Source organism: Musca autumnalis, unplaced genomic scaffold (genome assembly GCF_047663935.1).
Source record: "Musca autumnalis isolate F117 unplaced genomic scaffold, ASM4766393v1 scaffold_4, whole genome shotgun sequence".
NCBI lineage: Eukaryota > Metazoa > Arthropoda > Insecta > Diptera > Muscidae > Musca > Musca autumnalis.
Window position 1 is genome coordinate 241,898,609 of NW_027411977.1, and position 27,675 is coordinate 241,926,283.

The 27,675-nt window shown below is 34.5% G+C and overlaps 3 protein-coding genes across 10 annotated transcripts in view; 1 reads left to right on the forward strand and 2 right to left on the reverse strand.

Annotated features, from left to right (window-relative positions):
* On the reverse strand, positions 1-22,134 carry LOC141403735 (uncharacterized). The gene is made up of 2 exons (XM_073986620.1): positions 22,124-22,134; positions 1-2,478 (listed from the first exon to the last, which is right to left on the reverse strand). The coding sequence occupies exon 2, from the start codon at positions 2,411-2,413 to the stop codon at positions 299-301; it is 2,115 nt and encodes a 704-aa protein (XP_073842721.1). The 5' UTR covers positions 2,414-2,478; positions 22,124-22,134; the 3' UTR covers positions 1-298.
* LOC141403759 (uncharacterized) overlaps positions 1-27,675 on the forward strand; it is a 567,712-nt gene that overhangs the window by 110,670 nt on the left and 429,367 nt on the right. For 5 of the 6 annotated variants that reach the window (XR_012412889.1, XM_073986676.1, XM_073986683.1 and 2 more), the window contains one exon: positions 17,681-17,779. Coding sequence is in view for 1 of the 6 variants with exons in the window: in XM_073986683.1 (XP_073842784.1) it covers positions 17,681-17,779 (99 nt within the window). In the remaining 5 variants the exon portion in view is untranslated. Of the gene's footprint in view, positions 1-17,680; positions 17,780-27,675 lie in introns of those variants that run through there. The other variant, XM_073986680.1, reaches the window with a different exon arrangement.
* Positions 20,456-27,675, reverse strand: part of LOC141403792 (uncharacterized) — a 26,894-nt gene continuing 19,674 nt past the window's right edge. The window contains exons 1-2 of one of the 3 annotated variants that reach the window (XM_073986763.1): positions 25,431-25,585; positions 20,456-22,143 (exon numbers count right to left, since the gene is read on the reverse strand). In XM_073986763.1, the coding sequence (XP_073842864.1) occupies positions 20,614-22,038 (1,425 nt within the window). In that variant the 5' untranslated portion in view covers positions 22,039-22,143; positions 25,431-25,585 and the 3' untranslated portion in view covers positions 20,456-20,613. Of the gene's footprint in view, positions 22,144-25,170; positions 25,586-27,675 lie in introns of those variants that run through there. The other 2 variants (XM_073986764.1, XM_073986762.1) reach the window with 2 other exon arrangements.

The following is a 27,675-nucleotide window of genomic DNA, read 5'->3' on the forward strand; positions in this document are numbered from 1 at the left end:
TTTAAAAGTTTTACAAGTTTTTAAATCTAACAAAATTTGAAATAATATGTTTGAAGGACTTTTAGAAAACTCAAGATTAATTTTATTTTTTATTGTGGACATTTTTAGTGGTTCCTTTTTGTAGGCATGTCACCATAAAATGTGTTCCGTTAGATCGGTTATTTCCTTCTGCAGAAACGTTGAAATACGCTACCGTTGACTTTTTCGACTATGCTATAAATTCAACAGACAAAGAATATTTATTTCTCATATGTCTCCGTAGCATTTTATCTTCCGTTTAATAATTATCACATAGTTTTCAATTATCTTTAGTAGGTATTTGAGTGGAATTAACTATTTTATGCACCCGATTGGAATGCTGAACAAGACCTGCTTTTGTGGCAAAGCATTGATTACAAATTTCGCAGATATATTCGGTATTTATAGACAAAAGATGTTTGTTTCTCATATGTTTCGTTAGTGTTCTAAATTCTTTAAAAGAACTACCACATAAATCACATTTATGTTCAGAAGGTGTTTGAGTTTCTGGATGCGTCATATAAGAATGCACATCAAGACCTCTTTGTGTGGTAAATCTTCGATTACATATTTCACAGATGTACTCTTTTTCTATAGACGACATATGGTGGTTTCTTATATGTGCCAGGAGAGTTTTATTTTTTGTATAAGAACTAGGACATAGTTTACATTTATATATACTACGTGTTTGAGTGGAATGAAATTCTGGGTGCTGTCGTGCAGAATGCTGATAAAGACCAGATGATTTGGTAAATCTTTGATTACATATTTCACAGATATACTTTGTATCTATAAACGAAGGATGTTTATCTCTTATGTGGGCCGAGAGAGATCTACCTTTTGTATAAGAACAATCACATAGTTCACATTTATGTTTATTTCGTGTTTGAGTGGAATGAGCTTCAGGATGCATCGCTTTAGAATGCGCAGCAAGTCCCATTTTCGTGGTGTATCGTTTATGACATGTTTCACAGATATACTCAGTACCAATAGACAATGGATGTTCATTTCTTATATGTCTTCGGAGTGTTTTTTTGTCTGTATAACCTCTATTACATATTTCACAATTAAGTATAGTAGATATTTGAGTGGAACGAACCCCTGGATGCATCTTTAAATAATGTCTATCAAGGCCTAATTGTTTGGTAAATCTTTGATTACATATTTCGCAGATATACTTTGTATCTATAGACGAAGGATGTATTTTTCTTATATGTTCCCGGAGATATCTACGGTCTGTATAAGAACAATCGCACAGTTCACATTCATATTTAATACGTGTTTGAGCTTTTGGATGCATCCTGTGAGAATGCCTATCAAGACCTAATTGCGTGGTAAACCTTTGATTGCAAATTTCACAGATATACCCTGTATCTATAGACAAAGGATGTTTATCTCTTATATGTCTAATTAGACTTGCTTCGTTCATATAAGAACTATCACACAGTTCACAATTATGTTTGATAGGTATTTGAGAGGAATGCTTCCGGGTAGAATGCGTACTAAGGCCGGTTTGTGTGGTAAATCTGTGATTACAAATTTCGCAGATATACTCGGCATTTACAGACAAAGGGTGTTTGTTTCTAATATGTGCTCGTAGACTTTTGTCGTCTGCAAAAGAATTATCACATAGTTCACAATTATGTTTAGTAGATATTTGAATGGAAGGATGCATCCGGTTATAATGCTTATCAAGCTTTGGTTGTGTGGTAAATTTTTGATTACAAATTTCGCAGACATACTCTGCATTTAAAGACAAAGGATGTTTATGTCTCATATGTCTCTGTAGAGCATAAAAGTCTGTATAAGAATTAACACATAGTTCACATTTATGTTCACGAGATGATGAAATATCAGATTTTTTTGGGTTTTTATCTTCACAGATTTTATCTGATTTTTTATATTTTCCATAAATTTTATTTGACACCATGGAATCGACTTTTGGTCCATTACCATCATGCTCATCTTCGTGCACATCCATTATTTCTAACTTGGGTACGGATATCTGTTGCGTTGTTGTACTTGTTAGATGTTGCTGTGCCACATTTTGAGGTTGTACTTCATCATCGGTAATAATTGCTTCCGTGCGCTCATCAGATTTCCATGTGAATGATGACGATGAGTAGAAGCCAGGCGAATCTTCTGGTAAAAATTCGTTCATTTCATCCACGTCCTCTTCTTTGATTATATCAATTGTGGATTCATCAAGATTCTCGGGTAAAAATTCGTCCATTTTATCCAGGTCCACTTTATCTTCCTTAATATTATTTCCCATATTTGTAAAATGTTCAAGTTTTGTTGTACTGTATGCTAGTGTATTTGTATCATTGTTAGAATCTTCCTTTTTATAATCATTGGCAAACGGTTCACTTTTTATGGAAACCTTTTCTGACATCTTTATTTTGAATATCTTACTTTTCAATTCAGGAAAACAAGAATCTCATTACAATTTTCTTATGGCTGTAAAATAGAAAAAAAAGTTACATATGTAATTATTTGTATGTTTTTGTAACATCATTTAATTTGTTTGATATTAATTTCGTAATTTATTTTTTAAAAAATTTGAAGCCTTTTTATACCCTCCACCATATTAGGGTATATAAAGTTTGTTTTTCTGTTTGTAACGCATTGAAAAACACACTACCGACCCTATATATAAATTCAAAGATGTGCTATGTCTCCCCCGTGTTTTGGTATAGTCCCCATATAACGGCACTACCCGATTTTCAGTATTTTGAGGGATTTAGCTCCAATTCTTAACAAAACTAGCTGTAATTTGACATTTAAGGTTCTTAGGGGTCACAACACTACTCCACCAAAAAACTGTCAATATAGGTTCATGTTTAGGTATAGCCCCCATATAACGGTACCTCCTGATTTTCGGTGAACTTTTGTATGGGAAAAGTCATCTTCGGTGAACTTTTGTATGGGAAAAGTCATCTCCGGTGAACTTTCGTATGGGAAAAGTCATCTCCGGTGAACTTTTGTATAGGAAAAGTCATCTCCGGGGAACTTTTGTATAGGAAAAGTCATCTCCGGTGAACTTTTGTATGGGAAAAGTCATCTCCGGTGAACTTTTGTATAGGAAAAATCATCTCCGGTGTATTTTTGTATGGGAAAAGTCATCTCCGGTGAACCTTTATATAGGAAAAGTCATCTCCGGTGAATTTTTGTATGGGAAAAGTCATCTCCGGTGAACTTTTGTATAGGAAAAGTCATCTCCGGTAAACTTTTGTATGGGAAAAGTCATCTCCGGTGAACTTTTGTATAGGAAAAATCATCTCCGGTGAACTTTTGTATGGGAAAAGTCATCTCCGGGGAACTTTTGTATGAGAAAAGTCATCTCCGGTGAACTTTTGTATGGGAAAAGTCATCTCCGGTGAATTTTTGTATGGGAAAAGTCATCTCCGGTGAACTTTTGTATAGGAAAAGTCATCTCCGGTGAACTTTTGTATGGGAAAAGTCATCTCCAGTGAACTTTTGTATGGGAAAAGTCATCTCCGGTGAACTTTTGTATGGGAAAAGTCATCTCCGGTTAACCTTTGTATGGGAAAAGTCATCTCCGGTAAACTTTTGTATGGGAAAAGTCATCTCCGGTGAACTTTTGTATAGGAAAAATCATCTCCGGTGTATTTTTGTATGGGAAAAGTCATCTCCGGTGAACCTTTATATAGGAAAAGTCATCTCCGGTGAATTTTTGTATGGGAAAAGTCATCTCCGGTGAACTTTTGTATAGGAAAAGTCATCTCCGGTAAACTTTTGTATGGGAAAAGTCATCTCCGGTGAACTTTTGTATAGGAAAAATCATCTCCGGTGAACTTTTGTATGGGAAAAGTCATCTCCGGTGAACTTTTGTATGAGAAAAGTCATCTCCGGTGAACTTTTGTATGGGAAAAGTCATCTCCGGTGAATTTTTGTATGGGAAAAGTCATCTCCGGTGAACTTTTGTATAGGAAAAGTCATCTCCGGTGAACTTTTGTATGGGAAAAGTCATCTCCGGTGAACTTTTGTATAGGAAAAATCATCTCCGGTGTATTTTTGTATGGGAAAAGTCATCTCCGGTGAACCTTTATATAGGAAAAGTCATCTCCGGTGAATTTTTGTATGGGAAAAGTCATCTCCGGTGAACTTTTGTATAGGAAAAGTCATCTCCGGTGAACTTTTGTATGGGAAAAGTCATCTCCAGTGAACTTTTGTATGGGAAAAGTCATCTCCGGTGAACTTTTGTATGGGAAAAGTCATCTCCGGTTAACCTTTGTATGGGAAAAGTCATCTCCGGTAAACTTTTGTATGGGAAAAGTCATCTCCCGTGAACTTTTGTATACGAAAAATCATCTCCGGTGTATTTTTGTATGGGAAAAGTCATCTCCGGTGAACCTTTATATAGGAAAAGTCATCTCCGGTGAATTTTTGTATGGGAAAAGTCATCTCCGGTGAACTTTTGTATAGGAAAAGTCATCTCCGGTAAACTTTTGTATGGGAAAAGTCATCTCCGGTGAACTTTTGTATAGGAAAAATCATCTCCGGTGAACTTTTGTATGGGAAAAGTCATCTCCGGTGAACTTTTGTATGAGAAAAGTCATCTCCGGTGAACTTTTGTATGGGAAAAGTCATCTCCGGTGAATTTTTGTATGGGAAAAGTCATCTCCGGTGAACTTTTGTATAGGAAAAGTCATCTCCGGTGAACTTTTGTATGGGAAAAGTCATCTCCGGTGAACTTTTGTATAGGAAAAATCATCTCCGGTGTATTTTTGTATGGGAAAAGTCATCTCCGGTGAACCTTTATATAGGAAAAGTCATCTCCGGTGAATTTTTGTATGGGAAAAGTCATCTCCGGTGAACTTTTGTATAGGAAAAGTCATCTCCGGTGAACTTTTGTATGGGAAAAGTCATCTCCAGTGAACTTTTGTATGGGAAAAGCCATCTCCGGTGAACTTTTGTATGGGAAAAGTCATCTCCGGTTAACCTTTGTATGGGAAAAGTCATCTCCGGTAAACTTTTGTATGGGAAAAGTCATCTCCGGTGAACTTTTGTATAGGAAAAATCATCTCCGGTGTATTTTTGTATGGGAAAAGTCATCTCCGGTGAACCTTTATATAGGAAAAGTCATCTCCGGTGAATTTTTGTATGGGAAAAGTCATCTCCGGTGAACTTTTGTATAGGAAAAGTCATCTCCGGTAAACTTTTGTATGGGAAAAGTCATCTCCGGTGAACTTTTGTATAGGAAAAATCATCTCCGGTGAACTTTTGTATGGGAAAAGTCATCTCCGGTGAACTTTTGTATGAGAAAAGTCATCTCCGGTGAACTTTTGTATGGGAAAAGTCATCTCCGGTGAATTTTTGTATGGGAAAAGTCATCTCCGGTGAACTTTTGTATAGGAAAAGTCATCTCCGGTGAACTTTTGTATGGGAAAAGTCATCTCCGGTGAACTTTTGTATAGGAAAAATCATCTCCGGTGTATTTTTGTATGGGAAAAGTCATCTCCGGTGAACCTTTATATAGGAAAAGTCATCTCCGGTGAATTTTTGTATGGGAAAAGTCATCTCCGGTGAACTTTTGTATAGGAAAAGTCATCTCCGGTGAACTTTTGTATGGGAAAAGTCATCTCCAGTGAACTTTTGTATGGGAAAAGTCATCTCCGGTGAACTTTTGTATGGGAAAAGTCATCTCCGGTTAACCTTTGTATGGGAAAAGTCATCTCCGGTAAACTTTTGTATGGGAAAAGTCATCTCCGGTGAACTTTTGTATAGGAAAAATCATCTCCGGTGTATTTTTGTATGGGAAAAGTCATCTCCGGTGAACCTTTATATAGGAAAAGTCATCTCCGGTGAATTTTTGTATGGGAAAAGTCATCTCCGGTGAACTTTTGTATAGGAAAAGTCATCTCCGGTAAACTTTTGTATGGGAAAAGTCATCTCCGGTGAACTTTTGTATAGGAAAAATCATCTCCGGTGAACTTTTGTATGGGAAAAGTCATCTCCGGTGAACTTTTGTATGAGAAAAGTCATCTCCGGTGAACTTTTGTATGGGAAAAGTCATCTCCGGTGAATTTTTGTATGGGAAAAGTCATCTCCGGTGAACTTTTGTATAGGAAAAGTCATCTCCGGTGAACTTTTGTATGGGAAAAGTCATCTCCGGTGAACTTTTGTATAGGAAAAGTCATCTCCGGGGAACTTTTGTATAGGAAAAGTCATCTCCGGTGAACTTTTGTATGGGAAAAGTCATCTCCGGTGAACTTTTGTATAGGAAAAATCATCTCCGGTGTATTTTTGTATGGGAAAAGTCATCTCCGGTGAACCTTTATATAGGAAAAGTCATCTCCGGTGAATTTTTGTATGGGAAAAGTCATCTCCGGTGAACTTTTGTATAGGAAAAGTCATCTCCGGTAAACTTTTGTATGGGAAAAGTCATCTCCGGTGAACTTTTGTATAGGAAAAATCATCTCCGGTGAACTTTTGTATGGGAAAAGTCATCTCCGGGGAACTTTTGTATGAGAAAAGTCATCTCCGGTGAACTTTTGTATGGGAAAAGTCATCTCCGGTGAATTTTTGTATGGGAAAAGTCATCTCCGGTGAACTTTTGTATAGGAAAAGTCATCTCCGGTGAACTTTTGTATGGGAAAAGTCATCTCCGGTGAACTTTTGTATGGGAAAAGTCATCTCCGGTGAACTTTTGTATGGGAAAAGTCATCTCCGGTGAACCTTTGTATGGGAAAAGTCATCTCCGGTAAACTTTTGTATGGGAAAAGTCATCTCCGGTGAACTTTTGTATAGGAAAAATCATCTCCGGTGTATTTTTGTATGGGAAAAGTCATCTCCGGTGAACCTTTATATAGGAAAAGTCATCTCCGGTGAATTTTTGTATGGGAAAAGTCATCTCCGGTGAACTTTTGTATAGGAAAAGTCATCTCCGGTAAACTTTTGTATGGGAAAAATCATCTCCGGTGAACTTTTGTATGGGAAAAGTCATCTCCGGTGAACTTTTGTATGGGAAAAGTCATCTCCGGTGAACTTTTGTATGAGAAAAGTCATCTCCGGTGAACTTTTGTATGGGAAAAGTCATCTCCGGTGAATTTTTGTATGGGAAAAGTCATCTCCGGTGAACTTTTGTATAGGAAAAGTCATCTCCGGTGAACTTTTGTATGGGAAAAGTCATCTCCGGTGAACTTTTGTATGGGAAAAGTCATCTCCGGTGAACTTTTGTATGGGAAAAGTCATCTCCGGTGAACCTTTGTATGGGAAAAGTCATCTCCGGTGAACCTTTGTATAGGAAAAGCCATCTCCGGTGAACTTTTGTATGGGAAAAGTCATCTCCGGTGAACTTTTGTATAGGAAAAGTCATCTCCGGTGAACTTTTGTATGGGAAAAGTCATCTCCGGTAAACTTTTGTATGGGAAAAGTCATTTCCCGTGAACCTTTGTATAGGAAAAGCCATCTGGGAAAAGTCATCTCCGGTGAACTTTTGTATGGGAAAAGTCATCTCCGGTGAACTTTTGTATGGGAAAAGTCATCTCCGGTGAACTTTTGTATGGGAAAAGTCATCTCCGGTGAACCTTTGTATAGGAAAAGTCATCTCCGGTGAAGTTTTGTATGGGAAAAGTCATCTCCGGTTAACATTTGTATGGGAAAAGTCATCTTCGGCGAACTTTTGTATGGGAAAAGTCATCTCCGGTGAACTTTTGTATGGGAAAAGTCATCTCCGGTGAACTTTTGTATGAGAAAAATCATCTCCGGCGAACTTTTGTATGGGAAAAGTCATCTCCGGTAAACTTTTGTATAGGAAAAGTCATCTCCGGTGAACTTTTGTATGGGAAAAGTCATCTCCGGTGAACTTTTGTGTGGGAAAAGTCATCTCCGGTGAACTTTTGTATGGGAAAAGTCAGCGGGCTCTTTCGTACCGGATTGACCGAGAACCACAGTGTTTCGGCCAGCGGGTGCCAACCCAGCATTTAACCTATGCTTCTACCTAGGTTTAAATGCTGCTACAACAACAATAACAACCGAACCAGTTGTAATGTGACATTTAAGGTTCTTGGGTGTCACACCACTACTCCACCAAAAACTGCCAACATATGTCCATGTTTAGGTATAGCCCCCATATAACGGTACCTTCCTATTTTCGGTATTTTGAGGATTTTAGCTACAAGTTTTAACCGAACTAGTTGTAATTTAAACTAGCTATAATTTGACATTTGAATTTTCAGTGGTCACGAAAACTTCTTCACTAAAAATAGTCAACATAGGTCCATGTTTTTGTATAGGTCTCATATAACGGTACCTCCCGATTTTTAGTATGTTGAGGGTCTTAGATACTTTGTGTGACGGAACTACCCGTAATTTGACTTTTGAGGTTCCCTGAAGTTATAAAACTTTCCCACAAAAAAATTTAAAGATATGTACACACTTCGATATAGCCCCATAGGCGAAAGGTACACCTTGCTGTACACATTTTTATACCCTCAGCCTTTAGGCTAAAGAGGGTATTTACACTTTGGTACGACCAAAAATGTGCCTCATCGATATATACCTTTCACCTGGCTGTACACATTTTATACCCTCAGCCCCTTTAGGCTAAAGAGGGTATTTGCACTTTGATATGACCAAAAATGTGAATCATCGAAATAATGGTTTTAGATCCCAAGTATGTTTGTACGATATCCGATATCGGACAATTTTGAGTAGATCTAGCAATGTCCGTCTGTCTGTCTGGCTGGCTGGTGCGCACGATAACTCTCGAACGGATCAATCGATTCGATTCAAATTTTGGGTATCGAAATATTTTGTCCAGATTCGATTTAAGTTCGAAGATGGGCCATATAGGTCTACTCCTTCAGGTACCTCCCCCACAAATGTTCAAAAATTTTCGCAAAACTTGTGCGCACGATAACTCTCGAAAGTAGTAACCGAATTGAACCAAGCTTTGCCTATGGTAGTACTACCTCTAGGCATACATCAGGTTCGAATATGGATTATATCGGTCCACTTGAACTCGCGACATAGTGCAGCGTTTTTTTTTAGGTTATGCGCCATTATCTCGGGAACTATGGACTTGCCCTCGAAAAAGATTACTATGACGTTACGGGGGGCGCACGAACATCCTGTTACAAAAAATTTCTTAACGATTCGTGAAGTGTCACTAAACTGCACTTATTATTAGGTACCTACCTGAACCACACAAAATTTGAAATATGTGCAGTTTAGTAACACCCCACGAATCGTTATGGCATTTTTTGTAACAGGATGTTCATGCGGCCCTCGTTATGGCATTGTAATCTTTTTCGAGGGCAAGTCCATAGTTCTCGAGATAATGGCGCATAACCTCAAAAAAAAAAAAACGCTGCACTATGTCGCGAGTTCAAATAAACGGTGGCCAAATATAAAAGGAGTTGACGTTTTCAGATGAATTTTGGCATAAATACTTATAGTTCACTGACAATTTCGAGACTCAATCGGTCTACTCCTTCGGTTACTACCCACACAAAATTTCGGTAAAGTTCAGTTTAGGGCCTGTTCAACAAGAATCACATTGATTTTTGTTGTAGCAACTTGCATCCACTGCCGCCCATATAGCGGTATAATCTTCATTAGGGGCAAGTCCATATTTCCTGAGAAAATAGCCTGAAAGGTAAAGAAAAGACCTATGACACCGTATGTAGTGGTTGGAGCGCAAGATAACTCTCGAACGGATCTGCCGATTCGGTCCACAATTTAGTCTTTGTAATATTTTGTGCAAACTTAGTTTAAGTTCGAAGATTAGTCATATCGTTTCACTCCTTCAGGTACCTCCCCCACAAAAGTTCAAAAATGTTCGGAAAAAATGTGCACACGATAACTCTTGATGGGAGTGACCGATTTGGTCTATACTTTACACATTCTAAAATATCTACCAGATATAGATCAGGTTCGAATGTGGACTATATTTGTCCACCCCTTCGGGTACCAAAATTTTGGATCAATTCACTTTAAGACCTGCTCTCGAATCACTTTGATTTTAGTTGAAGCAACTTGCATTCACTATCTCAATAACGGCAGTAAAAGTTTTTTAGGGGCAAGTCCATACTTCTTGAGAAAAGATCCCGAAAGTTGTAAAAAACCTTTATGGCACCATATGTAGTGCCTGGAAGGCTCGAACCGAATATATTACCGAATATAGCTATATTATGTTTTTCGCAGGTTAGTGTGATAAAAAAGCCCTATCTATCGATATCCCCGCAAATGTTTGAGCTTTAATCCTATCCATACTTTTGTCGGTGCATACGGCCAACATTTTGAGAACCCCCCTAAATACATAAGTTTTTTTTTTGGAATAAAGAATAAAGGATAGAAATCCAGGCTGAGGTTATATCTCTGTCGGCAAAGCCGACTTATAGTTTTTTTACTTGTTTAGATTAGATTACACCCCGTTTATATATAATCGGATTTAACAAACCGACTGGGTTTTAAATGTCAATTTCATTGCTTATATTTCAAACAAATCCTCTTATAGAAGGTTAACCCAGCAAAAAGCTCTAATATAAACAGCATATTAGATAATATTGGCACTTGGGGTATCCATAGATCAATTTCGAATATTACTTAAATATGTCTTGCAATAAATGAAAAATGAAACTCTTGCATAATTTTTATTAACATTTTTATTTAAAATAAGTACATTTGAATGATTTTACAAAACTCAAGATCAATCTTTACATTTTATTGTGAACAGTTTTAAATGAGCTCTATGTCTATGTATAGTCTCATGAGGATACAGTTGACCAGCTGAGCGAAATGACATATTACACTATTGAAATTACTGATGTAGTGATTCCACAGAAACATTTATGTATGTGATTGAAAGATTTGCAATCAAATTTTTTTGAATTCGATGGTAGTTATGACAAACTGGTGATAATTAATTGTCCGAAAAGTTATTTTTGCAGTTCCTCCTTTTCGTTGGGATGTACAATTTTTTCCGTAAACGGTTTTTTTTAATATTTGGTAAGGCCGGACTGCTTCTTTACAAGTATGTCGCATTTCCCAGATTTGTTTTTGGTAGCTGCCCATGTACAGTCACAATCCGTAAGTGAATTCTGTAAAATCATTGCTGTAGTAGATTCGGTCCGTGGTACTGTCAACTTAGTTTAATGCACCTTTTTACAATGGAAAATAAGGCCTAGTGGTGTGGTAAATCGTTTATGACATATTGCGCAGATATACTCTGAATCTATTGACAAAGGATGTTTACTTCTCATATGTGCTCCGAGAGTCTTTTCTTCTGTATAACATCTACCACATATTTTACAATTATATTTAGTAGGCATTTGAGTGGAAGTAGCTCCTGGATGCATCCGATAAGAATGCTTATTAAGACCTGTTTTTGTGGTAAATCTTTGGCTGCAAATTTCGCAGATATACTCTGAATCTATAGACGAAGGATGTTTACTTCTCATATGTGCCCGGAGATTTCTACCATCTGTATAAGAAGAATCACATAGCTCACATTTATGTCTCGTACGTTTTTGACCTTCTGGATGAAGCCGATAAGAATGCCTATCAAGACCGACCTGTGTGTTAAATCTTTGATTACATATTTCGCAGATATATTCGGTATTTACAGACAACGGATGTTTAAGTCTCATATGTCTCTGTAGAGCATACAAGTCTGTATAAGAACTAATACATAGTTCACATTTATGTTCACGAGAAAATGAAATATCGGATTTATTATATTTTCCTACTTTTTTATTTGAAACCATGGAAACATCCCTAGAATCCTCCTCTTCAATATCATCGACATTAGGGCCATTACCATTCTGTTCATCTTCTTGAACATCCATTATTTCTAATTTAGGTAAAGATATCTGTTCATTTATTGTATTAGTTAGATGTTGTTGTGTAACATGTTGTAACATGTCATCAGATTTCCATGTGAGTAATGACGGTGAGTAGAAGCTAGGAGATTGCACTGGCAAAAATTCATCCATTTCATCTGCGTCCTCTTTTTTAATTATATCAATTACTGATTTATCGACACTCTCGGGTAAAAATTCTTCCATTTTATCCAAGTCTAGTTCCTCTTCTTTAATATCATTTACCATATTTGCATATTTTTCAAGTTTTTTTGTATTGTAGCTTAGCGTATTTGTGTCATTGGTAGAATCGTCATGTTGATAACCATTGGCCAAGACTTCAGTTTTTATCGAAAAAAGTTCCGACATTTTACTAGAGATATTTTAGTTTTCACTTGAGAAAAACAATTTTACTACCAGGTATTTAGGAATGGCTGTAAAAGAAAAACAAAGTTGTCTTATGTAAACATTTGTAAGTTTTTGCAACATCATTTATTTTTTATTAATTTTTGTATTTTTTAGACAATTTAAAGCAGCAATCAGCATACAACAACAATTTGTGCAAACACAGTTGTTATTGTATGAGTGCATGTTTTTCCAATGATGTACATTAGGCCTGTTCGATAACTTCGCAAGTAAAAAGTATTTGCAAGTTCTTGCAAGTACTTATCATTTCTCTTTTACTGAACAAGTTTGTTATCGAACAGCATTTTGTAAAAGTTTGTACAAATTTTTACAAACTTTTGAGTTATCGTACAAACCTATTGTGTGAGTGGAGAGACAAACTCACTTTGCTTACTCGCGAATAAAGGCGCTGCCAATGGCCGATTTAAATGCATTTTTATTTATTTTTCATAGTAAAATTCGTCAGATTATTTTAGTATTAGATCTGTACGATAACTTCGCAAGTAAAAAGTACTTGCAAGTACTTAGTAACTTCTCTCAACTAATTTTACTCTTTCGAAGCTAAAAATTTGCAGAATATTATCGAACAATAATTTGCAAAAACTTGCAAGAAGTCAGCTGATTTGACAAACAAGACGTTTGGCGGATAATGCTAAGTTTACATTTACGAAATCCACTCGAATTCAACTGTCAATTCCACAGCTCAAACGTCAAATGAAATCTCATCTGTAGTGCGATGTAAAATGTAACTCATTTTTGCTGTTACCGACAAAAATCGGTAAAATAAAATCGCAAAATTATGACTAAAAACATAAAAAAAGTTGGCATCACTGTTTGTGTCGGTAGAGGCTAGCGATTACTTTGTACTCATCGTTAACTTACCGAAAAATTTCGTTAATTATCGAAATTATAAGCATATTCATTTTACCGACGATTATCGATAACAGCAAAAATGAGTTACAGAATCCCACTACTGAAACCCATTGGATTTCATTTGACGTTTAACCTATGGATTTGTCGGTTGAAAACGAGAGGATTTCGTAAATGTAAACCAAGCATAAGATTTAATTTAACAATCTTTTTTAATCTTTTCATACCCCGTTTATATATAACCGGATTTAACAAACCGACAGGGAAGGTTAACCCTGAAAAAGGCTCCAATATAAACAGCATATTATTTTGTAATTATTTTAATAACCAAATATTTATGTTTTTGCAAGGAATTGCAAAGTCCGGCACACAACATTCGAATTCAAATGAGCTGATCAAACTTGCAAATTCTTACAACGAACGTGACGTAGGCGTCCAGGCAACTGCAAAAACAGTTTTAGAATTATGAATGAAAATCGTCGATTTTTTCTTGTTTTCCGTTCACATATTTTGTTTTTGTTCATGTTCTTTTGTTTTCAACACAATTCAATTATTATCTCACTTATTTTTACAAAAAAAAAAAAAAATGTTAAAAACTTGTTAACGCGGCTGTCTGTGAAAAAATTATGGACAGCTGGGAGACAGCCGACAAATGTATGTATGTGTTAGTAAATCAGAGTTGTATTTGCAGACAGTCTTGTGTTAAAGCCTAGATAACTAGTTTATAGACGACGGATTACTGAATTTTTCCGCGGTCAAGTCACTCAAACCCGACAACTCAAAAAAGTTCGAAGACGATTTTTTGGGAAAAATTATATTTTCTTGGACATTTCGATCTGAAGATATAGTTACCATCAAAAGTTAATAGTACGTTTATATATAAGAAGATTTAACAAATCCACTGGGTTTCAAATGTCCATTCCTTTACGCATACTTCAAGTAAATCCTAATTAAGAAGGTTAACCCTACAAAAGGCTATAATATAAACATGGCCTAACCCTATGTAGTCTTTAGTCAGAACAAAATGTTTGTTAAGTTATATTTTTTTGGCATTTTATATTGAGTTTCTTGGTCACCACACTCCATTCTAACATACACGGCAAAAATTACAATATTTTCCAGGATATTTTTATTTCAGGATATAGTTCCCATCAAAAGCTAACCCTATGTAGTTTTTATTCAGAACAAAATATTTGTAAAGTTGTATTCGAACATACTCGGTGAGAACATTCCGGTGCACAGTGGTTCAGGGGGCCTATTCTGTAACTTTTTAACAACTTTACTCATTGTTTATTTTACAGCAACTTCATTTGTTTGTTTTGTAGTTGTCGCAACAAGAAAAGACATTTTAACAACTTTTGAATCGATAAAAGTTACAAAATAGGCCTGCAGAAATCGATTTTTCTGGCCAAAAACCCCAATTTTTTGTTGTCAGCGATTGTTAATTTCTACATGCTAATCGACAGTAAACATACTGCAACTAAGGAAATCTAAAAATTAGATCAAAATATTGAAAGGTGTGTGCGTGGAGGGCTCCTACAGAAGAAAAATGTTTTCCAATTGTGGAAAATACGTAATTAGTGCAAATTTCTTGAGAAAGAAACTCCTATTTCTCAGAAACTATAACAGAGAGTGTCCTCTTTCAGTCCATATATACTTTTATACAAGTCACGTTCCGTCCGTTTAACAATTTTTTAATTTTTTTGAAATTACATGGGTAAAAATTTGCGTTTTTCCATACCGTTTCCCATATAAATTATAGCTTTTTCACACACATGGTCACCTCATTAATATATGAGCTTTTTAAGAGTTTTATAAAAACCCAAGGAGTATATTTTCAAAAAATTAAAATTTTTTGAAAAAAAATTCAAAAACATCTTTTTTTTTGTTAAATTTTTTTGTATTTTTATGAAAAGCTCAAAAACACACATATTTTAATGCAAAATATAAAAAACTCATTTCTCTAACTTTGAACTTGTATTCTTTCGCACCGCTAGTGGCTAAAGTGTTATCTGTCGAATAAAATAAGAATTATGCAAATATTTCCATCCGTTCCAAGTTGCAGAGTTTTGACCAGGAAAAACGATTCTGAACCACGTGAACGATTGTGAGGTGTCTATATCTTCATTACCCCCATTATTACAAGTCTTCTTTTGTTATAGTTTGGATTTTCCGAACAGATTTATAGCATTCCCGTTAACTTAAACTAAAAAATGGAAATTAAATTTCATGGAGGACCTTCTTGGCATTAACTTTTAATATGAACATTTTATTTTTAATTCGTCCAAATTGATTAATTTTGCGTAAAATATATGCAATAGTAAAAGTAAACATATAATAATGACCCTTATGGGCACTTTACACGTTATGTTTTTTACATATGAGTTGTCACTTTGCATATACATTTTGTATGGGAGAAGTGACAACTCATATGCAAAAAACATATCATGTAAAGTATCCATTAGTCTATGATGCATGCTTTATTCTTTTCAATGAATTCTCTTCTCAAACTGTTCAAAAGTATCAAAACGTAATGAAAAAACAAAACCGTTTTTTTCTATATATTTTCTTTAACCCACTTAGGCCGCCATCAGACCATCTACTTTTTCACATGTATGACATCAGCTGTTCTGTATATTAGTATACCCAAAGTGACAACATACATGTGAAAAAGCAGATGGTCTGATGGTCGCCTTAGCGCTTATAAACTTCAACAATTAAAAATAAATAACGCTTAGTTACGAAGTAAAGAACCCAAATTATGTCAACAGAGTGAGTTAGAGAGAGGCACTAAATGAAAGAGTTTTTAGAGCAGAGTCAGGCATACAATTACCAAGGTAGATGCATCAGCCCACCTGATCGAACTTTAAATGTAAAAATATGTTGTTGTAATTTGAATTCTCATACAAAAACACAACAAATATTGACATTTTAAGTGCAGAACATCTTCTTTTGCCTGAAATTGCCTTAGAGCAGCCATTAAGATGGTGAGAGCATTTTGAATCGAGCGAAAACGTAAACAGGGCTGCCAGATTTGACGATTTATCGTCATTTTGACGATTTTTTGGTCAAAAATTGACAAATGACGATTTGACTATTTTTACCCAAAAAATGACGATTTTTGAATATTTTGCTAATGCAGTCATAAAAAATTTTGTAAAATATTATTTTTTTAAAAATTAGTTGATTTTAAAAATTAATTGTTAAACAATAATCACAATAGTCGTTAATTTTGAACGTAGAAGCTTGAAATTTCGCCAGAACATGTATTTTAGCTTTATGTATCAGATTTCATCAATGGTGACGATATGTTTGGGTGCATATGCACAGGAATTTTCAACTAGAACCAAACTGAATTCAATGGAAACAAGTAAAATATATAATTGCACTGATCCAGAACCTGCAACAATCTCCTATTTTTTGGTAAATTTTTAAAGGAACAAAAATTCAAAATTTCAACGGTAGTAGATTCTGTTCTGGGCAATTAACTGTGTTATATTGAGCTTTGTGCAGAAATGTTAAAAGTTTAATAAATTTGATTTTGAAAATAGTTTTATTGATTTTTCGACATCCTTAACGAATTTTCACATTTTGTTAACAAGAGGAAAAAGCAACTATTGGATTCAGAATTTCGTGATCTAAAGGTATGGATTTTGAGGAAATGTTTGAAAATAACGAAACGGATTTATTTCGCATTTTAATATATGATTTGAAAAGTGTTGATGGTTCATATGTTTTTCCTATAATAACAAAATTTTAAAAGAAAATAATGATAGGTATTACCACATTCGCCAGCAAATGTTAAACGTGTTTTCAGCCAAGTAAATCTTTTCATAGGGATTCAATGTAGAGTATACTTAACAAAATAAATTGTTTAATACATTGATTAAACAGGACTTGTTAAGAATGTTAACTCAAATATTTATTTACAAAATCGTTTAATTAATCATTTAATTTAGTACTGATTTGAAATAAAAATATGTTTTTTTAACTCGAATAGCCATTTAATATTTATTTTAATTAAAAATATATTTAAATATAACTAAATATTACCTTTTTAATTTTTGACGATTTTTTTGACGATTTTGTAAAATAGATTTGACGATTTTAATTTTAAAAATCGTCATTTTGACGATTTTCCATAAAAATAATCTGGCAGCCCTGAACGTAAAGGCGAGTGCTTACCGTTTCCATCTATAGCTTAGAGCTCTATTTAATATTGTTGTTACTTTTTTATTACCTCCATAACGGATTTTCGAAACTAAAGTTTATTATATTGCAAAATAATTGCCGGAGATTTTTTACCTGAATCTCACCACCTACACACAATTACCCAGATGTGGAAAATTCCTACATTTAGTCAATACATTACTACCTAAGTGTCTCCTTATCATTCGTATTTTGTCTTGGTAATAAAATTTTGCTTTTTTATACTCAATTGGCCTTTCTTTTGAGTTTTATATTGAGTTTTCTTTTATAATTAATTAGTACCTCAAAATCTCTTCAACACTTCTGTAGCTCTAATAACAAAGTGTCTATAACTTTTTTACTCATTTCAGAATATTTACAAAGTTCATCAAACAAACAATCAAATTATGATCAAAGGTTTCCATAAGATGTTTGCTTTGAATGCGATTTATCACTCAATAAATTTACACGTAAGTATCCCATAAAAAAACGTGGCGATGTATTAATTTGAGAAAACATTGTTTTCAATTTTGAAATAAAAGTTGGTAGATTACACTTTTGCTATCGGTAAACAGACTATCTATCCCCCATTATTACAAGTCTTTTTTTGTTATATTTTGGATTTACCGAACAAATTTAGAGCGTTCCGCTTTACCTAAAGTTAAAAGTGATGATTGAATTTCAAGGAGGAGCTTCTTGGCATTAACTTTTAATGTCAAAATTATATTTTCTTCTTCTTTATTTGCGAATTCGGTATTCGAATATAAGCGACCATACAATTGTAGCATATTTCATTTCAATTACATAGATTACAAATGTGATATTTTTTTCATGACTTTTATAAATCATTGACAATTCTTTCAAAACTGCTTCTATTTCTTGATATACTGAGAAGATTAGCTGTGTTGTTGATATTTGTCCAGTCTTCTATGTTTTTTATCCAAGTCATCATTTTAAGTATTGCCTGCAGGAGCTTATACTTTCCATGTCGCATGATATGTCCTAAGTATGCCGTTTTTCGTTTTTTGATGACAGATACAAGTTCTCTCCGTTGGTTCATTTTTGTGACGTGTGCAGTCCAAGGTATTTTTAATACTCTTCCAAGGTATTTTTGATACTACTTCTGCAGCGTATAAGACTGACCATAGATAGACTGACCGGATATACTATCGGCTAATACTGTGGTGTCATCTGCATATCGGATGTTGTTAATATAAGCACCGTTTAGTTTTATTCCTTATTTTATATTTTTGACAGATTCTTGGAAAATTCTCTCTGAGTATATGTTAAACATACAGCCTTGCCTGACCCCTCTTGATATCGGTATATCGTCGGTAAGATTGCCGTTGACATCAGTCTGTGCAGTTTGATTCCAGTACAGACTCCGAATGCACCTGTGTTCTTTGTCATCTATCCCAATGACGAAAGTGTTTCCATTAATTTATCATGGTTCACTGTGTCAAATGCTTTCTCATAGTCGATGAAGCATAAAAAAATGTCCTTGTTAGCCTCTCTATTTTTTTGGAAAAGGACCCGAACACAGTATAATGATTCCCTCGTCCCCATGCCTTCTTTGAATCCGAATTGATTTACACCCATAGCTTGTTTGTTTTTTTATAAATTCAGTTGTGTATAATTTGAAGGAATATTTTAAGAGCGTGGCTCATTAAGCTGATAAGTCGGTGGTCACCAACGTGTTTAGCATGACCTTTCTTAGGAATTGCTTTAAAAGTTGATTTTAGCCAGTCTTGAGGGTAGTGTCCTGTATTATATACATGATTCATTAACCTTGTTAGCAGGTCAATATTATTCTCATCTATGAGTTTTAGCATTTCTCAAGGAATTTCATCCGGTCCTGTTCCTTTCCTAATTTTTAGAGATGTGATCGCATATTCTACCTCGTTCTTAGTAATGTTTGTTCCAGTCATGGGTTGTACTGATTGGGTATTAAAACTCGGTCTGTTGACGTCTGTAAATAGGCACTGGATGTAGTTCATCCAAATTGCTTGTTTCTCTGCATTCTCAAAAGCAGGTTCATTATTACTGTTATACAGAACTGGCGACATAGTTCTATGATATATACCAGCTGCTTATTTCAATTTCTTGTGTTAATTAAAATCATCGTGTAAGTTTTGTAATTTTTTCGATCCCCTGGCATTGGCTATTAATATGTCTGATTTTTGCAGCTCGAATTTTCATTTGAATCTCCCTGTTTAATTCCCAATACATTTCGTAATTCGAGTTTTTGTATCGTCGTCTTTCGCTAAGGAGTTCTTGTATTTCATTTGTCATCCAGCCTTTGTCTTTTGATCCTTTGTAATTTCCCAGATTGTTTTGTCCTATGGTTTGAAGAGTATTTTTGACTTCGCCCCAAATATGTTCCACATCATTCCTATTAACGCTATTAAATTCTAAGTTTATAAGGTATCTTATGCTTGATTTAGTATCTTGGCCTTCAAATTTCCCAATGTCAAGTTTACGGTGTTGTTTTTTCTTCACTGGTGCTCTAAGTTTGGTGTATATGTTTGCCATAAGAAGATTGTGATCTGATGGTACGTCTGCTCCAGGATATGTTGATGTTTTCGCAATTGAAGTAGCGTAGTGTTTATTAACAATAATATAGTCAATTTGGTTTCTTGTATATCCATTTCCAGTTGTAGGTGGTAAGCAAAACTGGGTATTTGTTATTTTCATTTTATATTCCTGACCGAATTGGATTAGCCTGTCGCCTCTCTCATTCCTTTCTCCTAATCCATATTGTCCAGTAACACCGGTCACTACTTCTCGTCCAACCTTTGCGTTAAAGTCGCCTTGTATAATGGTTATCTCATGCTGTTTTGTTAGTTGTAGCAATTCTTCGATTTCATCGTAAAATTGTTCGACTTCTTGCCTCTAAATTGATTTATTTTGCGTTTTCAAATCCATCAGGTAGTAGAAGAGCACATATAATAATGGCCCTATATCTCGCAAAGATATACCTATCGATCGAGGAGACATCGATAAAACCGTCGCTTTTACCATTAAACTAAGTTTCTTGGACTGCAATAATCGTCGGTAAGTTAGTTAGCTCAGAAATAAGTCTTGTAATTATAAATTCATTAAACTTATGAATCGAAGAAATTCTTCTGACATTGAAAGACAATACATTTATTTATTACTAATTCGTGTATTATTATTTAATTCATGTGATTGTTTATTAAAACACCTGATACTTGAAAAATAATTTAAATTTATTGTAGTAATATTAGATTGAAAAAGAAATTTGTATATTGCAAATATTGAATTATTAATTTGGGGATGCAAATTAATCAAATTCTTCTTTACATTCTTCGTCCGTACTTATTTCATATTCATTCTGTAAAATTGTTGTTTTTGTTTTTTTCCTTGGTACCGGCATCTTAGTTTGATGCATCTTCCTGCAATGCCTTAAAAGGCCTCTTTGTGTGTTCAATTTTTCATTACAAATTTCACACTTATACTCCGTATTTGTAGACAAAGGATGTTTATTTCTTATATGTCTTTGTAGATTTTTAAGTTCTGTATAAGAACTATCACATAGTTCACATTTGTGTACAGTAGGTGTTTGAGCTACTGGATGCGTCATATAAGAATGCATATCAAGACCTTTTTGTGTATTAAATCTTTGATTGCATATTTCACAGATATACTCGGTATCTATGGACAAAGGATGTTTATTTCTCATATGTCTCCGTAGATTTTTAACATCTACAAAAAAGGTACCACATAGTTCACATTTATGTTCAGCTATGGGATGCATCCGGTGAGAATGCCTATCAAGACCTGTTTGTGTATTAAATCTTTGATCACAAATATCGCAGATATACTCTGTATCCATAGACGATGGATGTTTCTTTCTTATATGCACCAAAAGATTGTTAGATATCATATAACATCTACCACATATTTCACATGTATGTTCAGTAGGTGTTTGAGAGGAAACAGGCCTTTGATGCGTCCATGAATGCCTATCAAGACCTGTTTGTGTGGTGAATTTTTGATTACAAATATCGCAGATATACTCGGTATTTAAAGACGAAGGATGTTTACGTCTCATATGTCTCCGTAGATTTGTAGCTTCTGTATAAGAATTACCACATAGTTCACATTTATGTTCACGGCAAGATGAAATAATCCACATCTCTTTATTATCACTAACGTTAGCGTCTGTATCATCATTGACCTCAGGGTCTTCACTATCATTCTCCTCTGTGTGCACATCAATTATTTCTAGTTTGGGTAAGGATATCTGATGATTTGTTGTACCAGTTAGATGTTGTGTAACATGTTGATGATCATTGACCTCAGGGTCTTTACTATCATTCTCCTCTGTGTGCACATCAATTATTTCTAGTTTGGGTAAGGATATCTGGTGATTTGTTGTACCAGTTAGATGTTGTTGTGTAACATGTTGATGGTGTTGGTGTTCTACTACATCATGGGTAATAAATTCCGCACGTTCATCACATTTCCACGTGAGTAATGACGGTGAGTAGTAGCTAGGTGAATTCTCGGCTAAAAAATCGTCCATTTCTTCCGCGCCTTCATTTTTAATTTTATCAGTTATGGACTTATCGACATTCTCCGGTAAAAGTTCTTCCATTGTATCCAAGTCTAGTTTCTCTTCTTTAATATTATTTCCCATATTTGTAAAATTTTCAAGTTTTGTTGTATTGTAGTTTCGAGTATTTGTTTCATTGTTTATAATCATTAGAAAAGGGTTCCGTTTTAATGGAAACAACTTCCGACATTTTTACTTTGGATATTTTAGTTTTCAATTGAGGAAACAATTTTACCCGAAAGTATTAAGGGATGGCTGTAAATGAAAAACAAAGTTTTCTTATGTAAACATTTGTAAGATTTTGTGACATTTATTTTATTATAACAATTTTGTATTTTTAGGATTTGGAGAGGGGTATGAGGTAATGAAATCGCTGTACTTGGTTTTCGGGTTTGCGACTATGCCTCTTCCTATTATTCGTTTCAAGAAACTCGCTAGTGTGACCAAGGACTATGCAGCTATCTATGAGTCTGTTCCAGAACTCTAAGAATCTACAACTTTTTAATTTTTTTTTTCGATCACATTAAGAAAAAATTTTTATCGTTTTTTGAAGAATTTATGGCGACTTAGGAGCATTTACCATAGGCTCCTAAGTCCGGCATGTACCAGTAGTCGGCATCTTTTGTATTTGAACTAAATGTGAAAATAATCATACGAAAACTTTTTTTTGCTAAAATCGAAACTTTGACAGTTCACTATTTTTTAATGGATATTTTTCTAAAATTTACAATTTTTTAAAATAGATATTTTTTAATTCCGTTACACTTAAGGACAGGATTATGAGCTTCTTAATGTTCCCACAAAAACAAATACTGATCGGTTTATTTGTTTTCGATCCACAGTGGGCACCACATACTGTTGTAGCAAAAACAGTAGCTTTGTTCCCGTACTTTTTAATAGTAAAACAAGTAAAAGAGAGAAAGAGAGAAAAAACTGGAACAAATGTCAAAGTCGGCATACCAGCTAATCAGACGCCGGCATCCATGTTACTATTTTTTTTTTACTATTTTTTACACGCTCAAATTTGTCGAGTAAACAGTTTTTAAAGAGAGCGTCATTCAGCGCCATTTTTGTTTAAAGAGAAGTGAACATTTTACAACTTTTTTGTGTACGGGAACGCTTTTTCGAGTAAAATGTGTAAAAGTCGTAAAAATTTTAAAAACTTTTTAGTTCTGGAACACAGCTAGTGTATCGTAGGCGGGCATTTGTCAGAAAACTGTGCAATATTTCTACAAAAACTGAAAGTATGATTTCAGATGAAAAATAATCTTCTAAAGCAGCTTCAGGCGAGAGAGCGCCCACGTGCGCTATTTTAATTTTTAACTAATTTTTAATTTTTCGAATTTATAATACTATGTTTACATTTACGAAATCCACTCGTATACGTCAAATGAAAACCCATCTGAAATCGATTGGATTTCATTTGACGTTTGAGCAATGGAATTGACAGTTGAAATCGAGCAGATTTCGTAAATGTAAACATAGTATAAGGTAGGCCACAGCTAACCCTGCGTTTACAAATGACAGGACAGTTGACTTCATGTATTGGTTGTCAAAATCCCACAACTTGCCTGTGTGACGTAGGCGTCCCGACAACAGCAAAAACGGTTGTAAAATTATGAATGAAAATCGTCGATATCTGTTTGTTTTCCGTTCACAAATTTTGTTGTTATTCATGTTCTTTTGTTTTCAACACATTACAATTATTATCTCACACATTTTTACAAAAAATGTCAAAAATTTGTTAACCACACTGTCTGTGAAAAACTGAGGGACAGCTGGGAGACAGCCGACAAATGTATGTATGTGTTAGTAAATCAGAGTTGTATTTGAAGACAAACTGTCTAGTAATAGCCGATTACAATTTTTTTCTTGTTATGGCCTATTCTGTCAAAAGCAGGGTTGACATTTTTTTTACTGTTGTTGACATTATGCAATTATAAAGGTAGATACATCGGCGAATTGTCCCAACAAAAAACTTCTTCAACACTATATCTTAAAATTGAAAGCAAGGACAAGAAATTTTATTCGCGTGGCTAAATAAAACTGTTGATTTTTAATATGCAGTAATACTTGCGAATGAACGATTTGTCAAGCAGTGGCATTTAGTGAAATTTGTTCTAAAAGTACGGGAAAGGAAAAATAAAAATATTGAAAAATTTCTAACTGAAATGTCACCGTATCTGGAAATCAGATGCCAGCAATCACGATATTAGATCAGCCAAACTTTTCAAGTAGAAGATAAGAGAATGACATTTTTGTTTTAGCTGTCTTTAGTTTTGAGTAAAACTTTTGATATTTTTGGCATAAGACTATAGGGCTTGGATGCAATTTTCTTTAGGTAGATCTCGTCACCCTGATCACAAATATATATTACATTCGTTGAGGAAGTCCATACTTCCCGAGATATGGGCATCTGAAGTTGCGAAAATTCCATTGTTAAAGGCTGGCTACTTAGTAAAAAATTTACTATTTAAAAAAATATCTTATTCCCGTGCCCGAAATTAGCTCCTGTCCATAGGAAAAGTCTTAAATCCTATTTGGTACTTTAAAATAAACAGTGAAGTTTTCAATTTTAAATGTTTTTGTAAAACCGACTAACTATGCATATACATCTACCTTTATTATTGCTCCGTGTCATTTGACGTTTTAAGACACGGCTACAGGTTTGTATTTTTCAGCGATTTTCATACCAGGCCAGTGAAACGTAGCATAATGGTTGAATGTGTGGGACTTCGGTGAATTCCTAATTTTGCAATGTACATACCTCTTAGATCATAACAGCTCAACTCGAAAGAGAATTAATTATTTCAAATAACCTTCTAAAAAGTTTAGCAGATTTCTTGTACAAAGAATCATGAAAAATGGATTTTTTGGTGCTCAAAAAGTGGCCATAACCCCTCAAAATGTATATTTTAATGCATATTAATGCTGCCGTCTGTCTGTTATAATGTTTTGATTTAATAAACAAAAAAAAAAAAAAACATTGTTCCACATCATCCCATACGGGACAAGGGAGACTTCTCGCATATCAATGAGTGCACCCCGATTCATATTTAGCTCAATGATATGGGACCTACTGTTTATCGCCGAGTCCGAACGGCGTGTCTTAAGACACCACTTATGGAGAAGTTTTTCAAGGCTGAAATACTCAGGAAAGGTCGCCAACATTACTGAGGGGTATTTTGCCACCGTTGAAAAATGATGTTTTGATTTAATAGTATGTATTTATGTCTTTGATGTTTTTTATTAATACAGTTAAGTTCATATTAACACACTCACATGCACACTCGAAAGTATGTTTTATTGTATTCAATGAATTATCTTTCCAAACTTTTTTAAACATACATATATTTTTTAATTTTAAATATTATCTTGAAACAATTTCTCCCAATGTGAAGCACTGTGTGAGCAAACCAACTGATACACACACACATTACCATCCACAAACAGTTGGGGTGTTTTTGACATTTCACATGATTTCTTTGATAAACACTTCATTTTTAAAGGGGAATTACACTAATAAAAAGAAGTAAATATACCTTGAATTTAAGGTGAGTTACCGACTATTGTTTAATACATTTATTTATTGTAAATTTACTATATTTTGTTATAAACTTCAACAAAAAAAATTAAAAGTAAATAACGCGTAGGTACGACGTGAGGAATAGTGCCGGCCAAACTAAATTCAGCTGTCGTTTTAATAGGAGACCGAACCATGTTGACTCAACAGAGCAGGAGGAGGCATTGTGACTCACAAGAGAGCCAATGTGCTCCAAGTGAGCGTAAATTTGTTATCGCTCACAGCCTGTGTAGATGCTAACACGTTGTGAACAACAACAAATTTACGCTCATTGAGAGCACAAGAGAGACCCAAAAATGTTCTCTGCCTCACTCTGCAACAGAGTGTGTGTGTGAGAGAGAGAGAGAGGCGCCCAATGACTGGGGTACTTAGCACGGTTGCCACCGGGTAAAATAATTATCTACCAAAGTGTTCCGAAAATGTTACTAAAAAGTTACCAAGAAATTAAATTTGCCATTTCGTTTGTTACACATTTATATAAGGTAAATGCATGAATTACAACAAGTAAGAAATTTACAAAAACAACATTGTTGTTATTGAAAATTTAATGTCAAAAAAAAATATTGAATAATAGGGTGTTTCTAAAAATTTTCTCAGGAAAAACATAAATACATTTTGAAAATCCTCAATAGAACAAATTTGAATCAAAACGCAAATATAAAGCATAGAGAACTGTCGCAGGTCATTGTTATTACACGTTTACAATCAAAAGAAGTATTATATGGTAGCAAATTTCGATGTTACAAATTTCATGAGTAGACCCTATTGAATTTTTAAAACCAATGGTATCTTCCAGTACTGCAAGAATCTACTAATTTTTACTATTTTTTCGATAACATAATGAAAAAAAATGTTATCGTAGTAAAAAATAGTTTTTAATTAATTAATTGCATTAATCGAGCTAACATGGCCTAAGGAGTTTTGTATTGAAAAACGAATTCTAGAGAAATACCACATTACGCTACGATCGTTTCGCCTGGTGGTTTAAGACAGGCTCATCAGGCGTATTTGAATGCTAATGGCTAGAAGTCAAAGGCTGATTTTGATAACTTCTATTTATACAAACATTTTTACAAATTTCTAAGTATGAAGTATTTATTGAAGTCTTTTTCTTTCTCAAGTCACCCTAGTGTCTTGTCTAGGAATCATTTTCTCAATACATACACATATACAATCGAAGTAGCTTCTTGCAGTTTCTGGAACAGAGCACAAATTTACAAAAATAAAAGAGAAAAAATACAGCTGATTGTCACTTCTACCTTATATAAATGTGCCTTGTTCTAAATTAGCATGAAATATTGAAATCAAAATAGATATTTATTATTCTCGCTTATACGGTTGCATGGATCCATTATATACATTTTTTTTAAATGCCACGGCAACAAAAAATTGCAAAAATTATAAATCGAATATTTTTGACTGTAACCCCCATAGAAAGTACCTCCCGTTTTTCGACATTTTAAGGTTATAGCCACAAATGTCTATACGAAATGGCTGAAATTTTGTTTTTGGTCTCTGTTCGGTATACAAACAAAACATTTTTAGATCCAGAATTTCAGAAAATGCATATATCTCCGCGAAATATTCGTCGTAGACCCCCTGTAGTATACCAAAATTCAAACTGCAGGCCCATGACACAACTACCCAAGTAGTGGTATCGTAAAATTTTGAATATGTTATGTCAACATTTTCTTTATGTTGTTGGGGAAATTTGGTGTGATACCACTACCTTTGTAATTGTGCCATGTGTAGGCCGCAATAGTGGAGTAATCGTCACGAATTGTACAATCTCGGGCTCCTACCACAATAAAAACGATTAGTTTTTGGGGGTGATCATGAAATATTTAGGGACCAAAACCAAGATTTTAATCCGATTTTGTAGCGGCTATGTGGGTCGCAATGATGGTCTGATCGTACGGTTTAGGTTTACGACGTAGAAAAAGCCTGCCTTAACATTATGATCAGATAATATTTAGTGGGTGAAATGAACCAACAGTTTTGCGGGAAAATTGGTTAAATTTTTACAGCCTGTTTCTGTATGTCGAAAGAAGAATGTGTGCGAATGAAACACGACCAAACTTTAATTTTCGAAATAATTTTACCTTTGCTTTTGCTTCAAAACAAAAAACAAATTTGGAAAACACACAAGAGTTTGGACGTGTTTCATTCGCACACAAAATAAACATGTGTTTTTATGGATTTTA

Bases quoted from the DNA above. Each gene is read 5' to 3' on its own strand.
- LOC141403735 (XM_073986620.1), bottom strand. From the start codon at position 2,413: ATGTCAGAAAAGGTTTCCATAAAAAGTGAACCGTTTGCCAATGATTAT.